The 20,286-nt window shown below is 37.3% G+C and overlaps 2 protein-coding genes across 2 annotated transcripts in view; both read right to left on the reverse strand.

Moving 5' to 3' along the window:
• Nucleotides 1-400: 400 nt before the first annotated feature.
• Nucleotides 401-5,555, reverse strand: LOC141335340 (uncharacterized). The gene is made up of 4 exons (XM_073840764.1): nucleotides 3,888-5,555; nucleotides 3,469-3,502; nucleotides 2,202-2,261; nucleotides 401-2,057 (listed from the first exon to the last, which is right to left on the reverse strand). Exons 1-4 carry the CDS (start codon nucleotides 3,987-3,989, stop codon nucleotides 1,639-1,641), a joined length of 615 nt encoding a protein of 204 aa, XP_073696865.1. The 5' UTR covers nucleotides 3,990-5,555; the 3' UTR covers nucleotides 401-1,638.
• Nucleotides 5,556-9,791: 4,236 nt separating this feature from the next.
• The window catches only part of LOC141334722 (multiple epidermal growth factor-like domains protein 9), a 97,501-nt gene continuing 87,006 nt past the window's right edge, over nucleotides 9,792-20,286 (reverse strand). The window contains exons 5-6 of the mRNA XM_073839940.1: nucleotides 16,170-16,439; nucleotides 9,792-11,914 (exon numbers count right to left, since the gene is read on the reverse strand). Of these exons, the coding sequence (XP_073696041.1) occupies nucleotides 11,472-11,914; nucleotides 16,170-16,439 (713 nt within the window). The 3' untranslated portion in view covers nucleotides 9,792-11,471. The remainder of the gene's footprint in view (nucleotides 11,915-16,169; nucleotides 16,440-20,286) is intronic.

The raw sequence follows: 20,286 nt of genomic DNA on the forward strand, positions 1-20,286 counted from the left end.
CATTCTTAAGGACATCAACAACTAAAATAAACCTCCAGAAATGTGTACAATATGGGACCTTTAATGGAACATGATCTATACTAATAAATATTCCAATAATCCTTGATATCCTAATGATTTTTGGCATTAAAGAAAAATGGATAATTTTGACACAAAGGCTATTGCTGCACTTCTACTTAAGATTGGTTTTGTGGTCCAGGGTCACATGTTTTTAACCACTTTAGTTAAAGCTGAATGTTTTCTTTTCTGTACAAGTCAATACAAAACCTTGTCTGATAAGAAAAGATTTTTACATCGTCAGTTTGTCACATTCATACAGCCATACATTTATTAAGCATCTATCACGCAACACTTCCTATGTGTGATGTTTGTTGATGTGGTTAATGTACAAAAAATGACATGCAGAGGGAAAACATTGCTTTATTTATAATTATTAGTTTAAATAAAAATATTACAAATGGCATATAAATATAATATAGTTTGCATATTTGAGAACAGTAAAAAAACGTAGTCAATTGAAATCACTCAGCATGAACTTAGTATAAACACAAGTATAAGGGCTTTGCTGTGAAAGAACAAAACGTTCATACAAAGGGAAAATAAAATTGTACAGAAATTACATTTAGTCTACTTAAAAAATTTGGCCAGCTGGTTTGGGTCAAAAACAGCAAAAAAGTACATGTAATCATAAATTGCATTTTCCTGACTGAAGAAAATACTGTTTTTTTTTTTAACTTCCCCACTCGCTGGAAAACAAAAACACTTCACTGTCTCATTTAAAACAGCTGATGTTGTTCAGATTCGTACGGCTTGCTTGACTGACTGGATTAGTGTAACTAGTGGTCATTTTATGTGAGGGAAAAATTCCATGACATTCAAGAACAAATAAGTGCTTCTGTGGCTGGATTAATCAGCTTACAGCTGAAAACTGGCACCACATTTCAAGAACTTTGACTCAAATAAAAAACACTGGTTTCTTGTCTTAAAAAAAGAAGCACATATTTACAAAATAAAATATCGCTGCCATAGCTTTTGACACAGTGAGCATTCATATCAAATATTGACACTGGATAGAAAGATAGGGTGTTATAAAGGTTTTTACATTCAGTTGTCGATGATTAAAATACTGTATGATTACACTTAAGAAATACCCACTAGTTCAGAATTAGCTTACTACTTTCTGTTTTGTAAAACAATGTTTGCAGGCAGTTATGACATCTTTTTGTACGTAATACATGAGAATCTTCAAAGTCGGTGTTCATTAACAGCATATCGTGCCCTTTTTCATCTTGACTCATAAAAAAAACTGAAACAAAACAAACCTAACTCATACATCTGTTGAGAGGAAAATGTGTCATGTTTCTGAGAAGATCATGAGATGTGATCTTCATATTTCGAAAGGAAGAAGAAAAAACACCAAGAAAGTATCACAACCCCCACGCAATCCTTGTTAATGTCAGCGAGCATTTCCTAGTACAACAGCTGGAAAATCTCAGGTGTTCAAGCAGCTGATCTTGAGACTGCATCCTCTCGATATGTCACATTTAAAGCTAAAAAGAATATAAGCCATTGTACAAATTGGACACGGATATGGGTTTCACCCTGAAAGTCAGTTGCTTCTGCGATATGTGCAACAGCCTACCAGTTGTCTGCCCATTTTATGATAGTGATGAAGGTGGAGAATGGTCGTGGTTGGTAGTTCACCAAATGACTTGGATATACTCTCACTGATAACTGGCTTAATGACTCCATCTTCATCAGAAGGAAAGTGTTGAGCTTGGCGTCTTGAGGTGAGTTGTAGTTCACCACCTGAGTGTCATGTGCGGCTGAAAACACATGCTGCTCCCCATTATAACGGAGGTCCACTAAGATTTTGAGTTCTACAGTAGAGCTGCTCTCTGGCTTCAGGAGGAAGTTAGCTTGTATGTAGACCAGATAGACACCTTTCTCTCGAAAGACCATCCACATGTTGGTGGGGTCCAGAATGCCTTTACTCTCATTCCCGTATCCCCGCCATTCATCCTCCCAGATCAAACGGTCATCCCTTTGATTCTGAGCTTGAAGAAGATAAATGTCATTTTAATACAATATGGTTTTCAGTGAGAAATGTGGACTTCACTTGAAACCATTTTCTTTCTTTCTACCAATATCTTATTATTAATATAAAATATATTTATTCAACAAATTTTGTGGCTAATTACCTATTAGAAGATAGTGCTCTGAAGAGACTTGCTGTCTGAACATATTTTCTATTGCAGAGACTGTCGGACAGACAAACAGGGAAAGAAAAACATCTGTAAACATCTCCAGGTGTTCCATCACTAAACGAATGCTGACAACAAAAATTGTATGACTAAATTCACAGCTGTACAGGAAAGTGCGCTGAAGCAGACCACAAAAGGCATTTACGCAAACACGAAGCGAGACGGCACGGCACGGCTCCCCACCCAAACATTCTCACTGCAGACTCCCACAAACACACACAGTCTCGCTTGTACAAAATGTTACCATTATAGTGTGCTACCATTGCAGTTTATTAACCGTGGTTACTATAATGGTAATCAATTAGAATGGAAATTCAGAGAATGGAAATATGTGGTTTACATCAGCTTTTATTTTTTATTTGATCATGCTCAATTTTTATGTAGGTGCTTGTGAGTGGTTAATGTCAAATAATAACCTGGGTAATAATAACCAATTATTGAGAGGTTTTTTGGTCACACTTTATTAGGTGGCCTAAACTATGTACTTAAAAAAGTACAATGTACTTAATGTGGTCATATTGCATTGGAAAACACTTTTGCTTGTATTAATATGGGATATTGGGCTAGGGACCGGTTTGGTATGGGTAGGTTTAAGGGTGGGTTAGGGTGTAAGGAATGGGTCAACAGTGGTAATTACAGAAATTAATCACAAATATAATTACATATAGGTTGTTAAAAAATATATAAGTAAAGACATGTATGTACATAATAAGTACCAAATGATTCATTTAAATGTAAGTACAGTTAAGGGCACCTAATGTAAAGTGTGACCGTTTTTTTTTGTATTAACATTTAGGTTCTATGTTTTACCATGAGTTTTGAACGCTTTAGTAACGACAAAAGTCAAATTACAAGTTAGTCAGAGCGTATAGTTTCAACTCTCCAAATTAGTAACAGTATTCCATTATCAGTAGTGGACATTCAGGCGGGTTTTTTTCCCTACATATCACAAATATTACAAATTCTTAAGTGTAGGACATTTTAAAAATATTAACATGACTCAATGCACTAATAAAAATGACAATTTATAGGCTACCTTAGAATATTACGCAGTGTTTTTCTCCCATAGAAAACCGGTATAAACAAAAAGCTTAATGAGCAAATGTAGCGTGAAGAAAACATGAAAATAAAATCCGCCAATAGTCGCTGAAAAAATACACAATTAGTGACCGAAAACATGATGGAATATTTAGGTATAACTTACCATTCACGATGCCAATTCTTTGGCATCCAGGCACCTGTTAAAGTTCAAGTAAGACGTATCACTGGCATGCATACTTCAAAAGTAGATTGCACAGAAGCAGAGCCTACTCAAATACTGGTAACGTTAGCATAAAAGCATTCATTCGTTGTTTACAAACACGCCCTCTGCAACTTGATCCATGAATTAGCTAAGAAGGAAAATAAGGAAGTGTATCTCAGCCCTGTGTGTATGTGAACGGATGACTTTTCTCTTTTTCATAAAAATATTAAAACCGCATGCTTACTAGAATGGTAAACTATCTTACTAGACTTTAATCAATCGCCGAGTTATTCTGTTTCAAGGTTCTGAACACCAGGTAATTTTATTGTCCAAAATAGCAATATCTGAAATTCTACGGTTGTAGATCCACTTATATTTACCTTCGATATGAAGAAATATGTCACGCACGATGCGATTAAAATAATGAGCAAAGCTATCGATGTCCAGATGATATGTGCCCTAGCTGCCCGCGCTGTATCCATGCCTGCTCCTCAAGAAGTTGAAATAACTGCAGTCTCACTAGAAATGCCTCTTGTACCGGATGGAGTTGTCGACTGTAATGAGATATGAGTCTCTCCCACGCATTCAACGGTGCGCTATTAACTCCGCATCACCTGTGGGTGAGATGAGGGTGGATGCGATCATGGTAACAGAAAACTCATAGCTTTCACTATGTAAAGCATATCTTGTTGTAATCTAAGCCAACATCTTGTTTCATTTGAGATATTAGCACTGTTTGTAATTTTATCAGATTGCCTAAACCTAGCAAAATAAGGTGACATGGTTGGTTGGTGAATAAAACACAGTGAAACTTTCTCTTATGTCAGTTTGGAAATGGTATTTGGTACTTTTTGTTTTTGGTAAGACATAGAAGTTTAAATTCTTATTCGTAAAAGCTCCTGACAAGTGACAATCAAAAGAAATCTTAAAGGAACAGTAATTCTGTCATCATTAGTCATCCTCATGTCATTACAAACCTGTATATTAAAAGGAGAATTTTTGGACATAATAATCACTGTACAAATCTCAAATCCTCCAGAAAAGCCATATGGTAGCAATTGTGAACGAGGACTTTGTTAAATATGTAGCAATAACCGTTTGGTGAATAATCATTTGTTTGAATTAGATCTTTTCCATCCATTTAAAAACAGCTCTGAATGATTCATTCATGGTTCTCCTAAAACTCATTTAATGATCTAATCCCAGCAACAGCAACTGGTAGTAAACTGTTAACTGCTACTGTTGTTTAAAGTCCCTATTATCTGTCAGTGACAACTTCAGTTTCAACTGTTCCATCCTCACACAAAGCCATCACATGACTTCAGAAGACCTAAAGAGTGATTTTGCATCCTTTTTCGGTCTTTATCACCACTGTCATTGCCATGGGCGTAAATTTCATTTAACAGTAGGGGGGTACAATAAATATAAAATTTATCATGAGCAATTTTTGAAGGGGACACAAAATAATAGTGTCAAATTGGACTTATTAAGATACACAACAAAAAAATAAGGAATTAAAATAAGGTTTAGAATTTTATTTAAAATGAATTAAGACACTTAAGAACAGAATAGAAATTGATTATACAAAAAATACAGTGGGGTCAGTTCGGATGTAACACAGTACTCATTTACAGTAGTAAATGCACTGCTAAATGTAAACCCCCACACCAGGGTTCTGCTCACAACTGCGACGAGCAGGTCGCGAACCCGGGTCTCCGGCACGGGAGGCGGATGGACTAACAAGGAGGCTAAAGTCTACAACCACTAGTGTCACTCGCTAGTGCATGTCTTGAGATCAGGGGCGTGAGGTTTGCCTGCACTAGCTGGCCTCTGTTACATAAACAATATGCTAATTGTGGCTGTTAATGTTAAGTTAACATTATGCCAAGTCATCACAAATAAAACAATGCATGGGAAACAGCTTTGGCGTGTTAGCTGCAGTGCATTATGCAACAAGCTACTGTACACAAGCTAACGTTAACTAGATAAGTAATATTTTAATCGCTAATATAGCAGATTCACGGAAAATTACATCGGTAATCGGCAACTAATTTATGAATTACATATATCACATATATTTTTCACAAAAGAGAGTGCGATTTTTTAATATATTTTTGGGGGGGTTTGGGGGGGGGGGCAACCCTCGGGTGTGTGTGTGGGGGGGGGGGGGTTTACGCCCATGGTCATTGCACAGAAACCACTGCCTCCTCTGACACAGGCTTGGAACAGTGTGTGTAAATAGGGACAGAATTAGAATTTTTGGGTGAACTATCCCTTTAAGAGCAGATATAGACCACAAGCCCTTTAGAGACCACCCATCTGGTATTTTCCGTAATGTTGACTGGAAGTCATAAGAAATATCTGTAATCAATCACACAAACAAGGTCACCACATGTCTATACGTGTGCTCCCATTGGGTGTGGGTGTTAGCAGAAGCATCAGCAAAAGTCTTCATGCACTGTGCATGTTTAGATGCTTTAGGGACATTCGGTCTGTTTGTGAGCATCTCACTTGTTGATTCAGACACAGATTATTTTTTTCCAGTTATATATATACACACATATATATTTTATATGACTCATTTTTTATCGGTTAGTCTGTTTACACAACTCACAAGTTGAATTTCCAAAAGAGGGCAGTTTCCCAGATTATATCAAAGTAAGTAAAAGAAAATGCCCGCAAATGTCTTCCATTTCAAAGGCCTACATGGCTCAGTAATGCCACAATGACATCACATTCCACTCGTCAGCACTCGATTGGCTAAATGCCATTGATTTCCGGCATCATGTGCTCAGAATAATTTAAACGTCTCGGGATTTTTGTTGTGCAGTAGCGATTCACATTTGTGTTTGTCATTACTGATTACTTGAGCGAAGTAACTGACTTATTGGACTTTACAATCTTATTTACTAAGACTGATATACAGCTCAGAATCAAAGCATTCTGCCAATATCAGAGTCAAATACTCAAGAAATTCTCATAAAGTTTTTATGTCCAGTGTCAATGCAGGCTTTGTGGGATTGAGCATCTCTGTGTCACGGCAACAGTATTTCCAGGTAGGCAAGACAGACATGCGAAAGACTCTCACTACTACAGCAGTTAGTTTCCACTTGAAATGCTCTCCACTAGCAAAATGGAAAAATGCAGTGTTAACTGGGACGGGAGATAAGTGAAAATCAGTCGTGTTTTGAATCACTCCCACAGCGCGTCTGCATCGTGTTTACAATATCGCAAACATAATCAACATTATCATCATATTTCTGTATGACACTTAAGGCCTTTTTACATACGAGGCAGCAGGTGACAAATGCAGGGGTGTGTAATGTGTACAAAACAACACCTCTTTTGTGGTTTCAAAAGTTAATTTCTCCATTAAACATGATTTCTGTGAAAAATGACTAATGATAATGAGGTCAGAGTTTAGAAGCATGCTAAAAGTTACATGTAAAATCTTCTGCTAGTATTTAACAACATTAAAGTTGAAATGCAGACAGAGAAAGGTGCCAGTGAGATTCCAGTTTTGCTCTTACAATAGTCTAGACTAGGTTTACGTGAGCGGCTACAATAATTCTTGGTTCTACTATTTTAATTCAGTGTGAGATTAAATAAATAAGCCAGGGGAAGGCGACTAAGTTGAATTACATTTTTGCTTATTTATAGATTTCAGGCGAATGCTTTTTATTTGCTTTGACAGAAATAATAATGAAACGAAAGCATGTGCTTAGTATGACTTAAAAAAAGTGACTCAGATTCTGTGATATTTGTTAGTATGACCCCTTAATGGATACCCAGAAGGTGTGGGTGATTGTGGGAATACTCCCCAGCTATCTACCGCTGACCTTTAAGAAGGGTACAAATTAAAGATGAGAACATTTAAGTGGGTGGGGGGCTTTTATAGCTATCCTCCACTGGATTGTTTTTCAGGATTGAGCAAAAACAAATTGTTCACCCCAGTTAACAGCAGCCAGATGAAAGTCTCAATATGGTGACTGTATCATCTGGTATTTGTGATCAAACATGCACTCTGTACATCAGAACTGTAAAAGACATTTGCAATGTGACTCAATGACAAGCCACCTGGCAGCTAGGTCTAGATCAAAACAGATTTAGATCACATTTAGGAGATTTAGGACTTGTGCGTGGGCTTCTAAATACAAAATTTCTTTTGTGGAACTTACTACTAACCGTTTTTGCTCAATAGAAATTGGCAGTACGTAACAGATCATATAGCTGAAAATGCCACACATTAGCATATCACTCAAACTCAAGCAGCTTCACGTGCCATGCCAGGGAGGAGGGCTATAAATGTTTGAAATGATGTGCTACAAGATGTTAAAACGTGTTAGAAACAAGCAAAACCTTTGAAGTCAGGCACTTACTTGATTTACCCTTCCATCACGATTCTTACCCAGATGATGCCTTTAGAAACACATGGTCTGTAGATGAAAGTGATGATTATACTGAACAGAAAAAAAGAAACTGATCTGAGCAATATAGTTTTCTGCACATGTAAAAAAGGAGTCATCTTTTAACCTTTGTTTGATATTTGCGGTCTCACTGAAGGAACACTACGAACTAAGGTAAACATATTTGCATACATAAGAACAGAGTTCACTGCTAAATTCTAACAAATTTAGATGACTTTAAGATGTACATAATGAGGATGATGCTGTTGTAGTTTTGCAGAATATGTCAAATGCATCTGGTATCATTCTATTTTATTTCTTTCATTTAAATTATACCACTTACACTACATGTAAAATATTAAAAGTAGTTTGGTATTTAGTTTGAATAACAGAATAATATTGCATGGGTGTGGTCTGTCATACGAGTTTGAATAAACATTTACAATTTCCCCAGTGTCCAAACTGTCATAGCATCCATTGTTTTTCTGTTGTTTAAATTGGCCGCGCTCCCTCCCGTTACATAACTTCCAGTTAGACATTTTCAGATGCGGAAGTCAAATTCTCTCACAAAAACAAAGCCTCAGTAGTGTATTTATAAGTTTATTTAAAATAAAATCTAGTTCCTACATTATTTTTCTTTACATTGACTCACTGGCGGATCTAACCTGCAATATGCTCTTTAATGTAAATGCATTAACTAAGGTTAACAATAAGGACCGTATTGTAAAGTGTTAACTATTGTTCTTTATAATTCTTTTGCACTTTAACATTTGAAGTTACATTTAACACTTTGAAACATTTGTTTACTTTATACATTTTTGTATTGCTTTATTATATTTACAGTTGAAGATACACCTTGCTGAATCTGCAAAATGTTAATTATTTGACCAAAATAAGATGGATCATACAAAATGTATGTTTTTTATTTTATTTAGTAGTGACCTGAATAAGATATTTCACATAAAAGCATTTACATATAGTCCACAAGAGAAAATAATAGTTGAATTTATAAAAATGACTGAAAAGTTAACATACACTTGATATTTAATAAATGTTTATGAGGCCCTTGTTTCTTCTGAACAGTTAAAACTGCCCGCTGTTCTTTAGAAAAACCCTTCAGGTCCCACAAATTATTTGGTTTTTCAGCTTTTTTGTGCATTTGAACCTTCTGAAGGGTAGTACTATCTGAAAAAAAAAAAAAAATGATATTTAATTCTTCATCTTCATTCTGTTCAAAAGTTTACACCCTTGGCTCTTAATGCCTTGTTTGTCCTTCTAAAGCATCAGTAAGCTTTTGAAACGTTTGTAATAGTTGCATATGAGTTGCATAAGTTGTCCTCAGTGAGAAAAGATGGATCTCAAAATCATACAGTCATTGTTGGAAAGGGTACACAAAAATTTGTGGGACCTGAAGGATTTTTCTCAAGAACAGCGTTCAGGACAAACAAGGGACTCATGGACAACTATCACTAAATCAAAAAACACAGTTGTGGACTATTCATGTAACAACACAGTATTAAAAATCAAGTGTATGTAAACTTTTGAACAGGGTAACTTTCATAAATTCAATTATTATTTTCTCTTGTGGACTATATGTAAATGTATTTTATGTGAAATATCTTATTCGAGCTTATTTCAAACAAAAAATAACGTGCATTTTGTATAATCCCTTTTATTTTGGTAAAATAATTAACATTTTGCAGATTCTGCAAAGTGTTTAAACTTTTGACTTTAAAGCCTATTGTACTGTAATACTGTATTATAACACTTTTTGCAACTAAATTTCAATATCGTGATAATACCATATACCGCAACATGAAAATTTGATACCGTCACATGCCTTCACGACATACCACGATATAATAAGGAAGGCACATATTATAGGAAAACTGACTTTATTGAAATTTTCCACAGAGTTAGTTGTGAATGTGGTGCACCATGCATACTGCACAATGCATACGTGACATTAAGACACCATCATGACGTCAGTCTCTGTGTGTGCGCACGAGTATGCTGGTCACAGAAACAAGACTCATTGCCAAATATACCAATACGATAGCAGCCTTCTCAGGACAACCGTTCCGTACATCTAATATTTACATCGTTTTCTACCAACACACCTCGGATAAAGACGGTGAGATGGTGGAAATGGGGAGGGAGCTAAAAGTAAATATCCCAAGAATAATGATGACACACAATCACAAAAGAACTATTGATCTGGTCAGAGAACAGACTCATTCATACACACCCTTTTATGTCTTGTACTTACTGACATGGCACTTTATACTCTTTTATCCAACTCCAACTTCAATAACAATAATAATATATTAGATTACCATGCTCAGCACCCACACATACACCCACACACTCAAACATGTGCACTTATTCATCACTGAACCATTTGCTCAACTTGTTTTAGCCTGTGTTACGTAAATGGCAGTGATTGTTTACTGTCCAGTACGGCCATTATTGCTCATCTGATCATATTTGTTCCCCTCCCCTGTGACTCACGCAAACTGACCCAAAGCTATCAGTCTGAGAGAGAGGTTCGTCCAAATAAATTAACCAAAACTTAAATTCTCTTAGTGAGACAAGTTGAGTCAAGTCCACACAACAAGGCTTGGCACCTTTCAACAGGTGGCCGGTGATACTGTAAGTCACGAAGGAAAAGCGGATTTAGGAGAAAATTCCTGAAAAATAAATAAAACAAGTACAATTCCATACACCATGAAACAGTCTTCTAAATCCACTTTACCGCTGTAAAACTGTGACAAGAATTAGTCAGGCTCTCTCCATCTGAGACTGACACACAGATCCTCTTTGGCCCGATTAAAAACAAATCATCTCCTCCTGCAATTTGCTTCGGCAAGAAAGCGTCTGCCAAAAATAAATGCAGAAGTCATTCAGCATTTGCCATTTAGTATTATGTATTTCCATTGCATAATACACAGGCCTGCTCCGTATGCCAGGTCCAGTGTAACGGCGCCCCCTAAAGTCCTGCACATGTAATAGTAAGTGACACTAAAACGGTGTGGTTTGCACACACACACACACACACACACACACACACATCCCAAAATGATATCCATCCTGAGTTTGTTGAAAACTAATATCCACTCTGTGCATTTAAAACAGCAATGGGGAACGTGTGAATGGATGTAAATGTGCAAATAATGTTAATAAGCAGATGCATGTGATTGATCTATCCATGTGTGATGAAACGTCATGCATGTCTCACGGTCGCTGTATAAACACTCAATCAGACATGCTTCATTAGTCTCTCTATCTCTTCTCTTTCTTCAAAGCATGTTTCAGCTGTGAGGCCAAGGCCTTCAACAAGGCAGGAACTTGGCTTTTCAGTAAAAACACAGCTCGTTTCTCATTCATTACTTTGTCTTCTCGCTCTGGAGTGCTTGTGTGATTGTTTGCATTAAGTCCAATGGAAAAAACCTTGTCCTTTCATCAGTATGAATTAAAAAATAAATCCACAGGTCTATAATCTGTCCAGCGTTGGGCCAGCGCTGGCGCAGCAGCCCAGTTTCTGTGCAGGAGCATCAGTTACACCTTATACAAACTACCAGGACCGGTTAAAGCGAGCTGTCCATTGCCCATGTCACTAACTTCATCTTCTAAAAGCCCTGATACATCTGCGTTGGGAATGCTGTCATGATAGCTGCTGAAGCTAATGTTGTCCTCCTTCAGCTCGATGGTCCAGAAAGGGGCGTTTAGCTTGCGGTTCTGGTATTCTCTGTAAGTGTACACGCCACCGACCACCGCCAAGAGAGCAATGACGACTATGATGATGACGGCCAGGACAATGATGTTGAACTGGTTCCACGGGAGTGGAGTCACTGTTGTGGTGGTGGTGTTGGGGGTGGAGCTACTCAGGCTGCTCAGCAAAGTTGTGGAGAAGGTGGTGAACTGTGCTGTAGCATTGGGGCTGGAGGTCATGGTGGTGTAGTGAAACCAGTGGGTAGTGGTTGAAGGAGTAGTGTGGACGACTATGGACAGGGCAAGAGAGAGAAAAAAGGACAGTTTGAGACAATACGCATCTAATACAACATGAATTCAATTATGAATTAAACTCCAGTGGCTATTCAGTGATATTCCTGTACCGCTGCTGAATATAAGTTGTGAATGTGAGTTTACAGTCTTCAAAGAGATTGTGAACTATGACATAGCAAGAAAATGAGATGTCTTTGTGGGCTGTGTGGAGAAAACTTTTTTTTTTTTTTTTGGATGAATCATTCAAAAAAAAAAAAAAAAAAACTCAAGGTACTTTTTTGAATCAGTGTGACTGAACTTCTGACTCACTCAGCGAACTGAAAGTTATCATTTAACTGCAAGTTAGCATTATCTGGAAACAAAGCAAATTGTATGTACTTGAGGTTTTTGTTAACTAAAATTGGTGACTAAACTCCATATAATGTTTATTTAAATACATTTCTGTCACATACACGAACACACACACACACACACACACACACACACACACACACACACACACACACACACACACACACACACACACACATTCCATAGCCGTAATGGTTTTTCACCCTACACCCAAACCTACCCCTCACAGGAAACTGCATTTTTACAAAACATTTCATTCTGTATGCTTTTTTAAGCTTAAAAATGGCTAAAAATGTCAAATTTACTGGCATAACTATAGTGAGGGAAAAAATATTTGATGTGAAATAAGTATTTGACCCCTTCGCAAAACATGGCTTAGTACTTGGTGGCAAAACCCTTGTTGGCAATCACAGAGGTCAGACGTTTCTTGTAGTTGGCCAGCAGGTTTGCACACATCTCAGAAGGGATTTTGTACCACTCCTCTTTGCAAATTCTTTCCAAGCCATTAAGGTTTCGAGGCTGATATCTGGCAACTCAAACCTTCAGCTCCCTCCACAGATTTTCTATGGGATTAAGGTCTGGAGACTGGCTAGGCCACTACAGGTCCTTAATGTGCTTCTTCTTGAGCCACTCCTTTATTGCCTTGGCCGTGTGTTTTGAGTCATTTTTAATGCCCTGGGTGAGGGAAGGAGGTTCTCACCCAAGATTTGATGGTGCATGGCCCCGTCCACCGCCCCTTTGATGCGGTGCAGTTGTCCTGTCCCCTTAGCAGAAAAACACCCCCAAAGCATAATGTTTCCACCTACATGTCTGATAGTGGTTATGGTGTTTTTGGGGTCATAGGCAGCATTCCTCCTCCAAAAAAAGTTGATGCCAAAAAGCTCAATTTTGGTCTCATCTGACCACAAGACTTTCACCCAGTTCTCCTCTGAATCATTCAGATGTTTATTGGGCCTGTACATGTGCTTTCTTGAGCAGGGGGATATTTCAGTCCTTCAGGGCGTAGTGTGTTACCAATTGTTTTCTTGGTGACTATGGTCCCAGCTGCCTTGAGATCATTGACAAGATCCTCCTGTGTAGTTCTGGGCTAATTCCTCACTGTTCATTGATCATTGAAACTCTACGAGGTGAGATCCTGCATGGAGCTCCAGACAGAGAGATATTGACAGTTATTTTGTGTTTCTTTCATTTGCGAATAATCGTACCAACTGTTGTCACCTTCTCACCAAGCTGCTTGGCAATGGTTTTGTAGCCCATTCCAGCCTTGTGTAGGTCTACAATCTTGTCCCTGACATCCTTAGACAGCTCTTTGGTCTTGGCCATGGTGGACAGTTTGGAATCTGAATGACTGATTGCTTCTGTGAACAGGTGTCTTTTATACCGGTAGCAAGCTGAGATTAGGAGCACTCCTTTTAAGAGAGTACTCCTAGTCTCAGCTTGTTACCTGTATAAAAGACACCTGGGAGTCAGAAATCTTGCTGATTGACAGGGGATCAAATACTTATTTCACTCATTAAATGCAAATCAATTTATAACTTTTTTGAAATGCGTTTTTCTGGATATTCTTATTTTATTCTGTCTCTCACTGTTCAAATAAACGTACCATTACAATTATAGACTGATCATTTCTTTGTCAGTGGGCAAACGTACAAAAACAGCAGGGGATCAAATTATTTTTTTTACTTACTGTATACCTGTGGGGACATTTGGTACCCATAACGTAGTGAATACCAGTACACAAACACACAGACACAGACACAGACACACACACACACACACACACACACACACACACACACACACACACACGTTGGGTTTACATGTTTTATGGGGACATTCCATAGGCGTAATGGTTTTTATACTGTACAAACCGTACTTTCTATCGCCCTACACCTACCCTACACCTAAACCTAGCCCTCACAGGAGATTGTGCATACTTTTACTTCATCAAAAAAAAAAACTCATTGTGCGTGATTTATAAGCCTGTTTCCTCATGGGGACCTGAGAAATGTCCCCACAAGGTCAAAATCTACTGGTATTCCTATCCTTGTGGGGACATTTGGTCCCCACAACGTGATGAATACCAGGTACACACACACACACACACACACACACACACACACACACACGTTTGTGTGGACTGTAGATAATAATATTTTACAAATGTGTATATATACACTAACATTCAAAAGTTTAGGGCAAGTTCTTTTTGATACTTTTATAATTTTATATAATTTATATAATTCTATTATTTAAAATGTTTTTAAATATTATTTCCATTCATAATAATAATAACATTTAAATTTATCAAAAGTGTCATTAAAGATATTTTAAATGTTACAAAAGATTTTAATTAATATAAATGCTGTTCTTTTGGACTTTCTATCAAAGAATCCTAATGGGGAAAAATGTTAGAAGCATTGTAATGCTTTATATTTTGATAGAGTGGAAAATAGAGAGAGCAGAAAAGAGTAAAGGAAGAGAAGAAACAAAGTAAGAAGAAGGAAATGAAAAAAGGTGAGAGCAGCAAAACAGTCCCATGTGGAGGCCTGATCTAGTGTAATGTAGAGAACAGATGCTGCATTCTGGTAGAAGGTTCACAGGCAGGAGCGATTCCATCTGTTCAGTAGAACAGAAAATGTCAGACCATACGCAGTGTACATAACAACCTAAAAACCTACTTCAGAAAACATGCAACATTCATTTAGTATTATTGATATACCATTATAGTATTTATTAATATTTTGAATTAGCTTTATTTTTCAGATTTGAATTTAATTGTATGTACTTTACTTAGTACTATATTTAGTACTTTTAGTTTAGTTTAGTTTGTTTATTTAGTTGCCAAAGTAGCATTTCTAATTAATTGTAAGAATAAAGTTTTTCAAATTATATTTGTATTTTATTTTATTACAGCTGGTAGTTAAATGACCAAAAACAGAAAAGTTTTAGTATCGTTTTACATTAACAATAACAACACTGTTATCAAAGGAAACACTTTATCAGAGACATTTCAGCTATTGTTTGAAAGTCAATACTAAAAGTCAATATGTTGCCTTTTGGAGCTCCATTAGTGTACCTCCATAACACAACATCATCAGTGAGCGGCAACATGGTTGTTCTGTAGCAGCAGAACATCTGGAGCAGAGCTCAGACAGGCCGAAATGGAAGGATTTATTATTTTTGGCAGAGTGGAAAGATTGACGAAAAGAGAGTGTGGATTTGGCTGACTTACTGGAGTGATAAATCACTCTTTTCTTCTTCCTCTCTCTTTCATATATTCACCCTGTGGTCCAAACTCACCGTTTGGCAGCCCGAGTCAACCTGCCTGTGGGAATGTATGATCTGTCCTCTTTACAGTATGCCACTGATAGAATCAGCAGTGTATAGACGGATGTTGTGAGTCAGAACACTCATCTGGGATTAGTCATTCTACAACACATCCTCTCTTCCCCTCTCTGAAAACCACAGTCGCATAACACGCAAGCACTTTTCAATCACCTCTTTAAATATTTGCTTAAATATATTAATATCAAAAGTTCAGGTCTTTCCTGTTCACACAGTCTACAGTAAGGGCTGGATAACATCGAGGTGATGCATTTAAATAAGTTGCAATATCATAAGTAAATCACAACTGAAACTACACCAAATGCACGAGAAAGCGACTCAGTTTGTCCACGAGAAAGAGTTAACCTGTGGGATCGGTTTCAACCTCTCTCAACTGGTTCACTTCACTTTTCTTTAGTACTGAAGCAGTTCTGACTGCACAGTGATGGTTTCAGAGTCACAGCTTTAGCTGAACTGTAGCTGAAAATGAAATGCAAGAATGTATCGGCAAGGCCCTAAAATACCCGACTGTAGCCAAAAATCACTAGAGGTTTTGCTAGAGCAGGCTCTCACCTGTAGGAGTGCAGTTCCTGGCGAGCGCGTCCCCTGTGAAGCCCTCTGCGCAGCGCTCGCAGTGCGGCCCCGTAGTGTTGTTGATGCAGCTCAGGCAGTGGCCCGTGTCCGGATGACAGAGCCGAGGGGATATGCGGGGGTCTCCGTTCCCGCTGCAGTTACAGGGAAGGCAGATGCTGTCGGCGTTGTAGAAGCCATCACTACACTGCTCACAGTTGGGACCCTGGTACTCCGGCTTGCACTGGACACAGATTGGCTGGCCGCTGGTGTCTAAACACATATAGACAAAAAGACATTTTATAACCAGACAGGTTTTCGGCTAAATTCACTCTGTTGAAACAGGATGAATTAGAAACTAGACACAGGATAATGCTATAATGCTTTGCTATGGCAAAGGCTATTGAAGACCCAGAGTCTGTTTCATTCATCTACCACTAGATGGCAGAATCTTTTAAGGATTGTGAGGAGAGCGTGAAGGGAAAATAAGGTCTTTGTTTAGCCTATATTCAGTTGTCAGATGAACTTTTCACCTCTAATGATTTTGTAAATGTGTTATCACAAAGATTCTTTTCTTTTGCATTTGATTGCAGAGCATGTAATCCATCAACGGGCAAATATGTGACCCTCGACCACAACACCAGTCTTAAGTAGCACAGGTATATTTGTAGCAATATCCAAGAATACATTGTATAGGATAAAATGATCAATTTTTCCTTAATGCCAAACACAATCAAAAATTACATTTTGATATATTTACAGTAGGAATTTTACAAAAAAATCTTCATGGAACATGATCTTTACTTAATTTCCTAATGATTTTTGGCATAAAAGAAAAATCAAAAATTGACCCATGCAATGTATTTTTGGCTATTGCTTCAAATATACCTCAGCGACTTAAGACTGGTTTTGTGGTCCAGGGTCACATATGGCCTATGAAAAGGGATGATGATTCCTTAAGCTTAAATTAAATAAAAGGTAAAGACAATTTTCCCTATGCACACATACTGAGGATGACACATACTGCAGATAAACATCTTTCTTTTGTCTGATAACATAACCGATGTTTGTCATGTGAAAATGTAAAAAAATAACATTAAATGTTTTATAAATTAGCCAGTGTCCACAGGGAATGGTGCTAACGCACAAGATAATGTGATAAGTGCATACTGTAAATGCCATTTTTCCATTTCTAGTGCAGCTAAGAACACAAAAATCTTAATGAAGTTTTAACTGTTATGCATTCACAGGACAGAAATGTCACGTGAAGGGTGGATACTGAAAGCAGACATACAGTGTGACCTGCCACTGCAATTAAAATGCTTGCAATCAAATGTGAAGTCATAAAATCAGCATGATGATTATATGACTACTGGGAAAGCACTGAGGAACTACTGAAACATTTATACTGCATTGTTTGTGTTTTCTAAAGTACGTTTCAAGTATTTTCAAGAGCAATATCACATTTTAGGACGTTTCAGTGCCTGACACCAAGGAAATGAGTTGTCATCTAGTGCTCATAATATAAAGTGATTACTTTTTTGTGAAGAAAAAAGGAGAGATGATCCAGAAAGAGGCACTTTTTAAAATCATTAATGAGCACAGCAGTCTCAACCAAATCTGTTTTTCTCTCTCTTTTCCTTTTGGCAGAACTAATTGGCAGGCATTTTTCTGCAGTTTCTTCAGTGAATTTTGGATAGATTTTAAGGTTGCTCTCTTAGAGCATATATTTTCAGGATTCTTTGATGAATAGAACATTTCAAATAGCTAGATTTTTAATGGGCATCTTTTGTACAATTATAAATGATTAATTTAATCACTGCCGAATAAAAAGTATTAACCAGTACATTTCTAAACAATAACAAATAAGAATATGAATACAAAAGCTATCAAAGGCAACCCTCCCTCCGTTAAAAAAATACTGCTCATCCCAATAGAGATGGAAAAATACATTAGTTCAAAACTAGAACGAATCGATTTTATAACCTGGCCCAACGAAGCCGAGGTAAAATAATAGGAAAGTAAGAGACAAGAACTGAGGAGGAAGGAAGAAAGGGACAGTTAAAGCAAAAACCATGTTGAGCCATACAAGAAGAGAGAGAGAGAGAGAGAGAGACTGTAAGACAGACTGTACGCAGTACCTGCTGTGAATCAAATATATCTAGCAGAGAGGCAATTTTTATGTTACATACGGAGAGGGGCAGTGAATCAGGACCCTCCTATCTTCATTTGCCCAGACTCAGCACCTGCATATGGCCGACAGCAGGATATAAAACCCAAACCTCCAGGCAGTGATGTACACCCAGGGAATTCTACACTAGAAAGACCAATTTTCCACATTTCTCAAGCATGAGGGCAATAACCATCATGGTAAGATAATGACACAATGAAAAGACGGAAAGAGACTGAAGCAGAAAAGAGCCCATTTAGATATATATCATCACAATAGTAAAACAAATCACGTAGGGACAAAGAGCTTAAGCTATTCTGAGCTCTTTGAACTTAAAACGATTAAGTTCAAATGTAATACAGAATTAAGAACATACACACAAATTAAATGAACAAGAGAATGAAAGAACAAAGAGAAACAGACCTGTTGGTGGTCAGAGAGAAATCAATGTTTAAACACACACAGAGACACACAAAGACTTCTTTTGTTTGGTCTCAACTGTATGTGTTTATTCCAAAAAGCCGTTTTTCCGCTTCTTTTGGCGGAAGCCAAAACTAAAGGACTGCTTGGCAGCGCAGATGTCCCAACATGTTTAAGCCTACAAAGATTTCCGGCGACACAAAAGATATGCTTCCTCCTGTAGTTGTGACTCGGACTCGTGACGATAATGTCTGAAATGAGGCTAGTCAATGTTTAACCGTCTTATAATTGCATTGCCGGCAGGAGCTTCTGTAGTGTGCTGACTTTTACCTAGTTGCTTTTTCAGCGTCACAAGTGTACACACACAGACGCACGCAACGTTTGACGCACAAGCTCAAACAGGTATGGACATGCTCAAGGGCTTCCAACAGTTTCCACACTTCCTGACCACAGTTAGAACAAAAAAAGTATATAATGTACCTTAATATAATATAGTAACAAACAAATGTACAGTCAATAGAATGCAGAGTAAGATGGTCAAATTACTCTTCTGCTCATTATGTATATATTAAGATTTCTTGTCTTATATGTAATACTTTTCACAGACTGCTGAATCAAAGCTGAAGCTCTGGTTGAAATAAAGCAGGCGACTTCATCAAAATTAGAGCAACTGACACTGTATGGCAGATAACAAGCCAAGCAGTGCTAAGTCATTTCCAATGCAAATTCAGCCAGCATATGCAAATCAAACATGCATTTCACTAAGGAAATCTAGCACTGGCAAAGAGAGCAGAGACTCTGTTCAAAAGGTGCCACTTGTGAAGAAAAAAGACATTACAAATTGCTGAAGAAATTTCGGTTGAGAATGATTGAATGAGCATCTAATCTACACTCACATGCCAGTTAAATCTTACAGCGAATGTGCAGCTTTTAGCAGCTTTCTTAAAATAAGTGAGACATCTACAGAGTAACTCGGGGGAGGGAGTGTTGGATGATGCCATAAGCTAGTGACAAATATAATATAATACACACACCATTCAAAAAGTTTGTGGTCAGAGATTTAGTGTTTTTGATTAAAATCTCATACTCATGCAAATACTGTAAAACAGTAATATTGTAAAATATTATTACATTTTAAAATAACATTTAAAAATATTTTTAAAAAGTGTCACATGATCATTCAGAAATAGAAACCTTTTGTCTTTACTGTCATTTCGATCAATTTAATGTACACTTTGCTAAATAAGTTTTGATCTAAAAAAAACTTCCTAACTTCCAACTAAATACAGTTGTGGTCAAAAGTTTACATACACCTTGCAGAATCTGCAAAATGTTAATTATTTAACCAAAATAATAGGGATCTTACAAAATGTTTGTTATTTTTTTGTATAGTACTGACCTGAATAAGATATTTCACATAAAAGGCATTTGTATATAGTCCACAAGAGAAAATAATAGTTGAATTTATAAAAATAACCCCGTTCAAAAGTTTACATACACTTGATTCTTAATACTGTGTTGTTACCTGAA

The sequence above is a fragment of the Garra rufa genome, chromosome 5, assembly GCF_049309525.1.
Source record: "Garra rufa chromosome 5, GarRuf1.0, whole genome shotgun sequence".
NCBI classification, from domain to species: domain Eukaryota; kingdom Metazoa; phylum Chordata; class Actinopteri; order Cypriniformes; family Cyprinidae; genus Garra; species Garra rufa.

Coding starts and splice junctions, on each gene's coding strand:
- LOC141335340 (XM_073840764.1), bottom strand. CDS start 3,989: ATGGATACAGCGCGGGCAGCTAGGGCACATATCATCTGGACATCGATA. Junction 2,262..3,468: donor AAGAATTGGCATCGTGAATG/GTAAGTTATACC, acceptor TCTGTCCGACAG/TCTCTGCAATAGAAAATATG. Junction 2,058..2,201: donor AGAGCACTATCTTCTAATAG/GTAATTAGCCAC, acceptor ATCTTCTTCAAG/CTCAGAATCAAAGGGATGAC.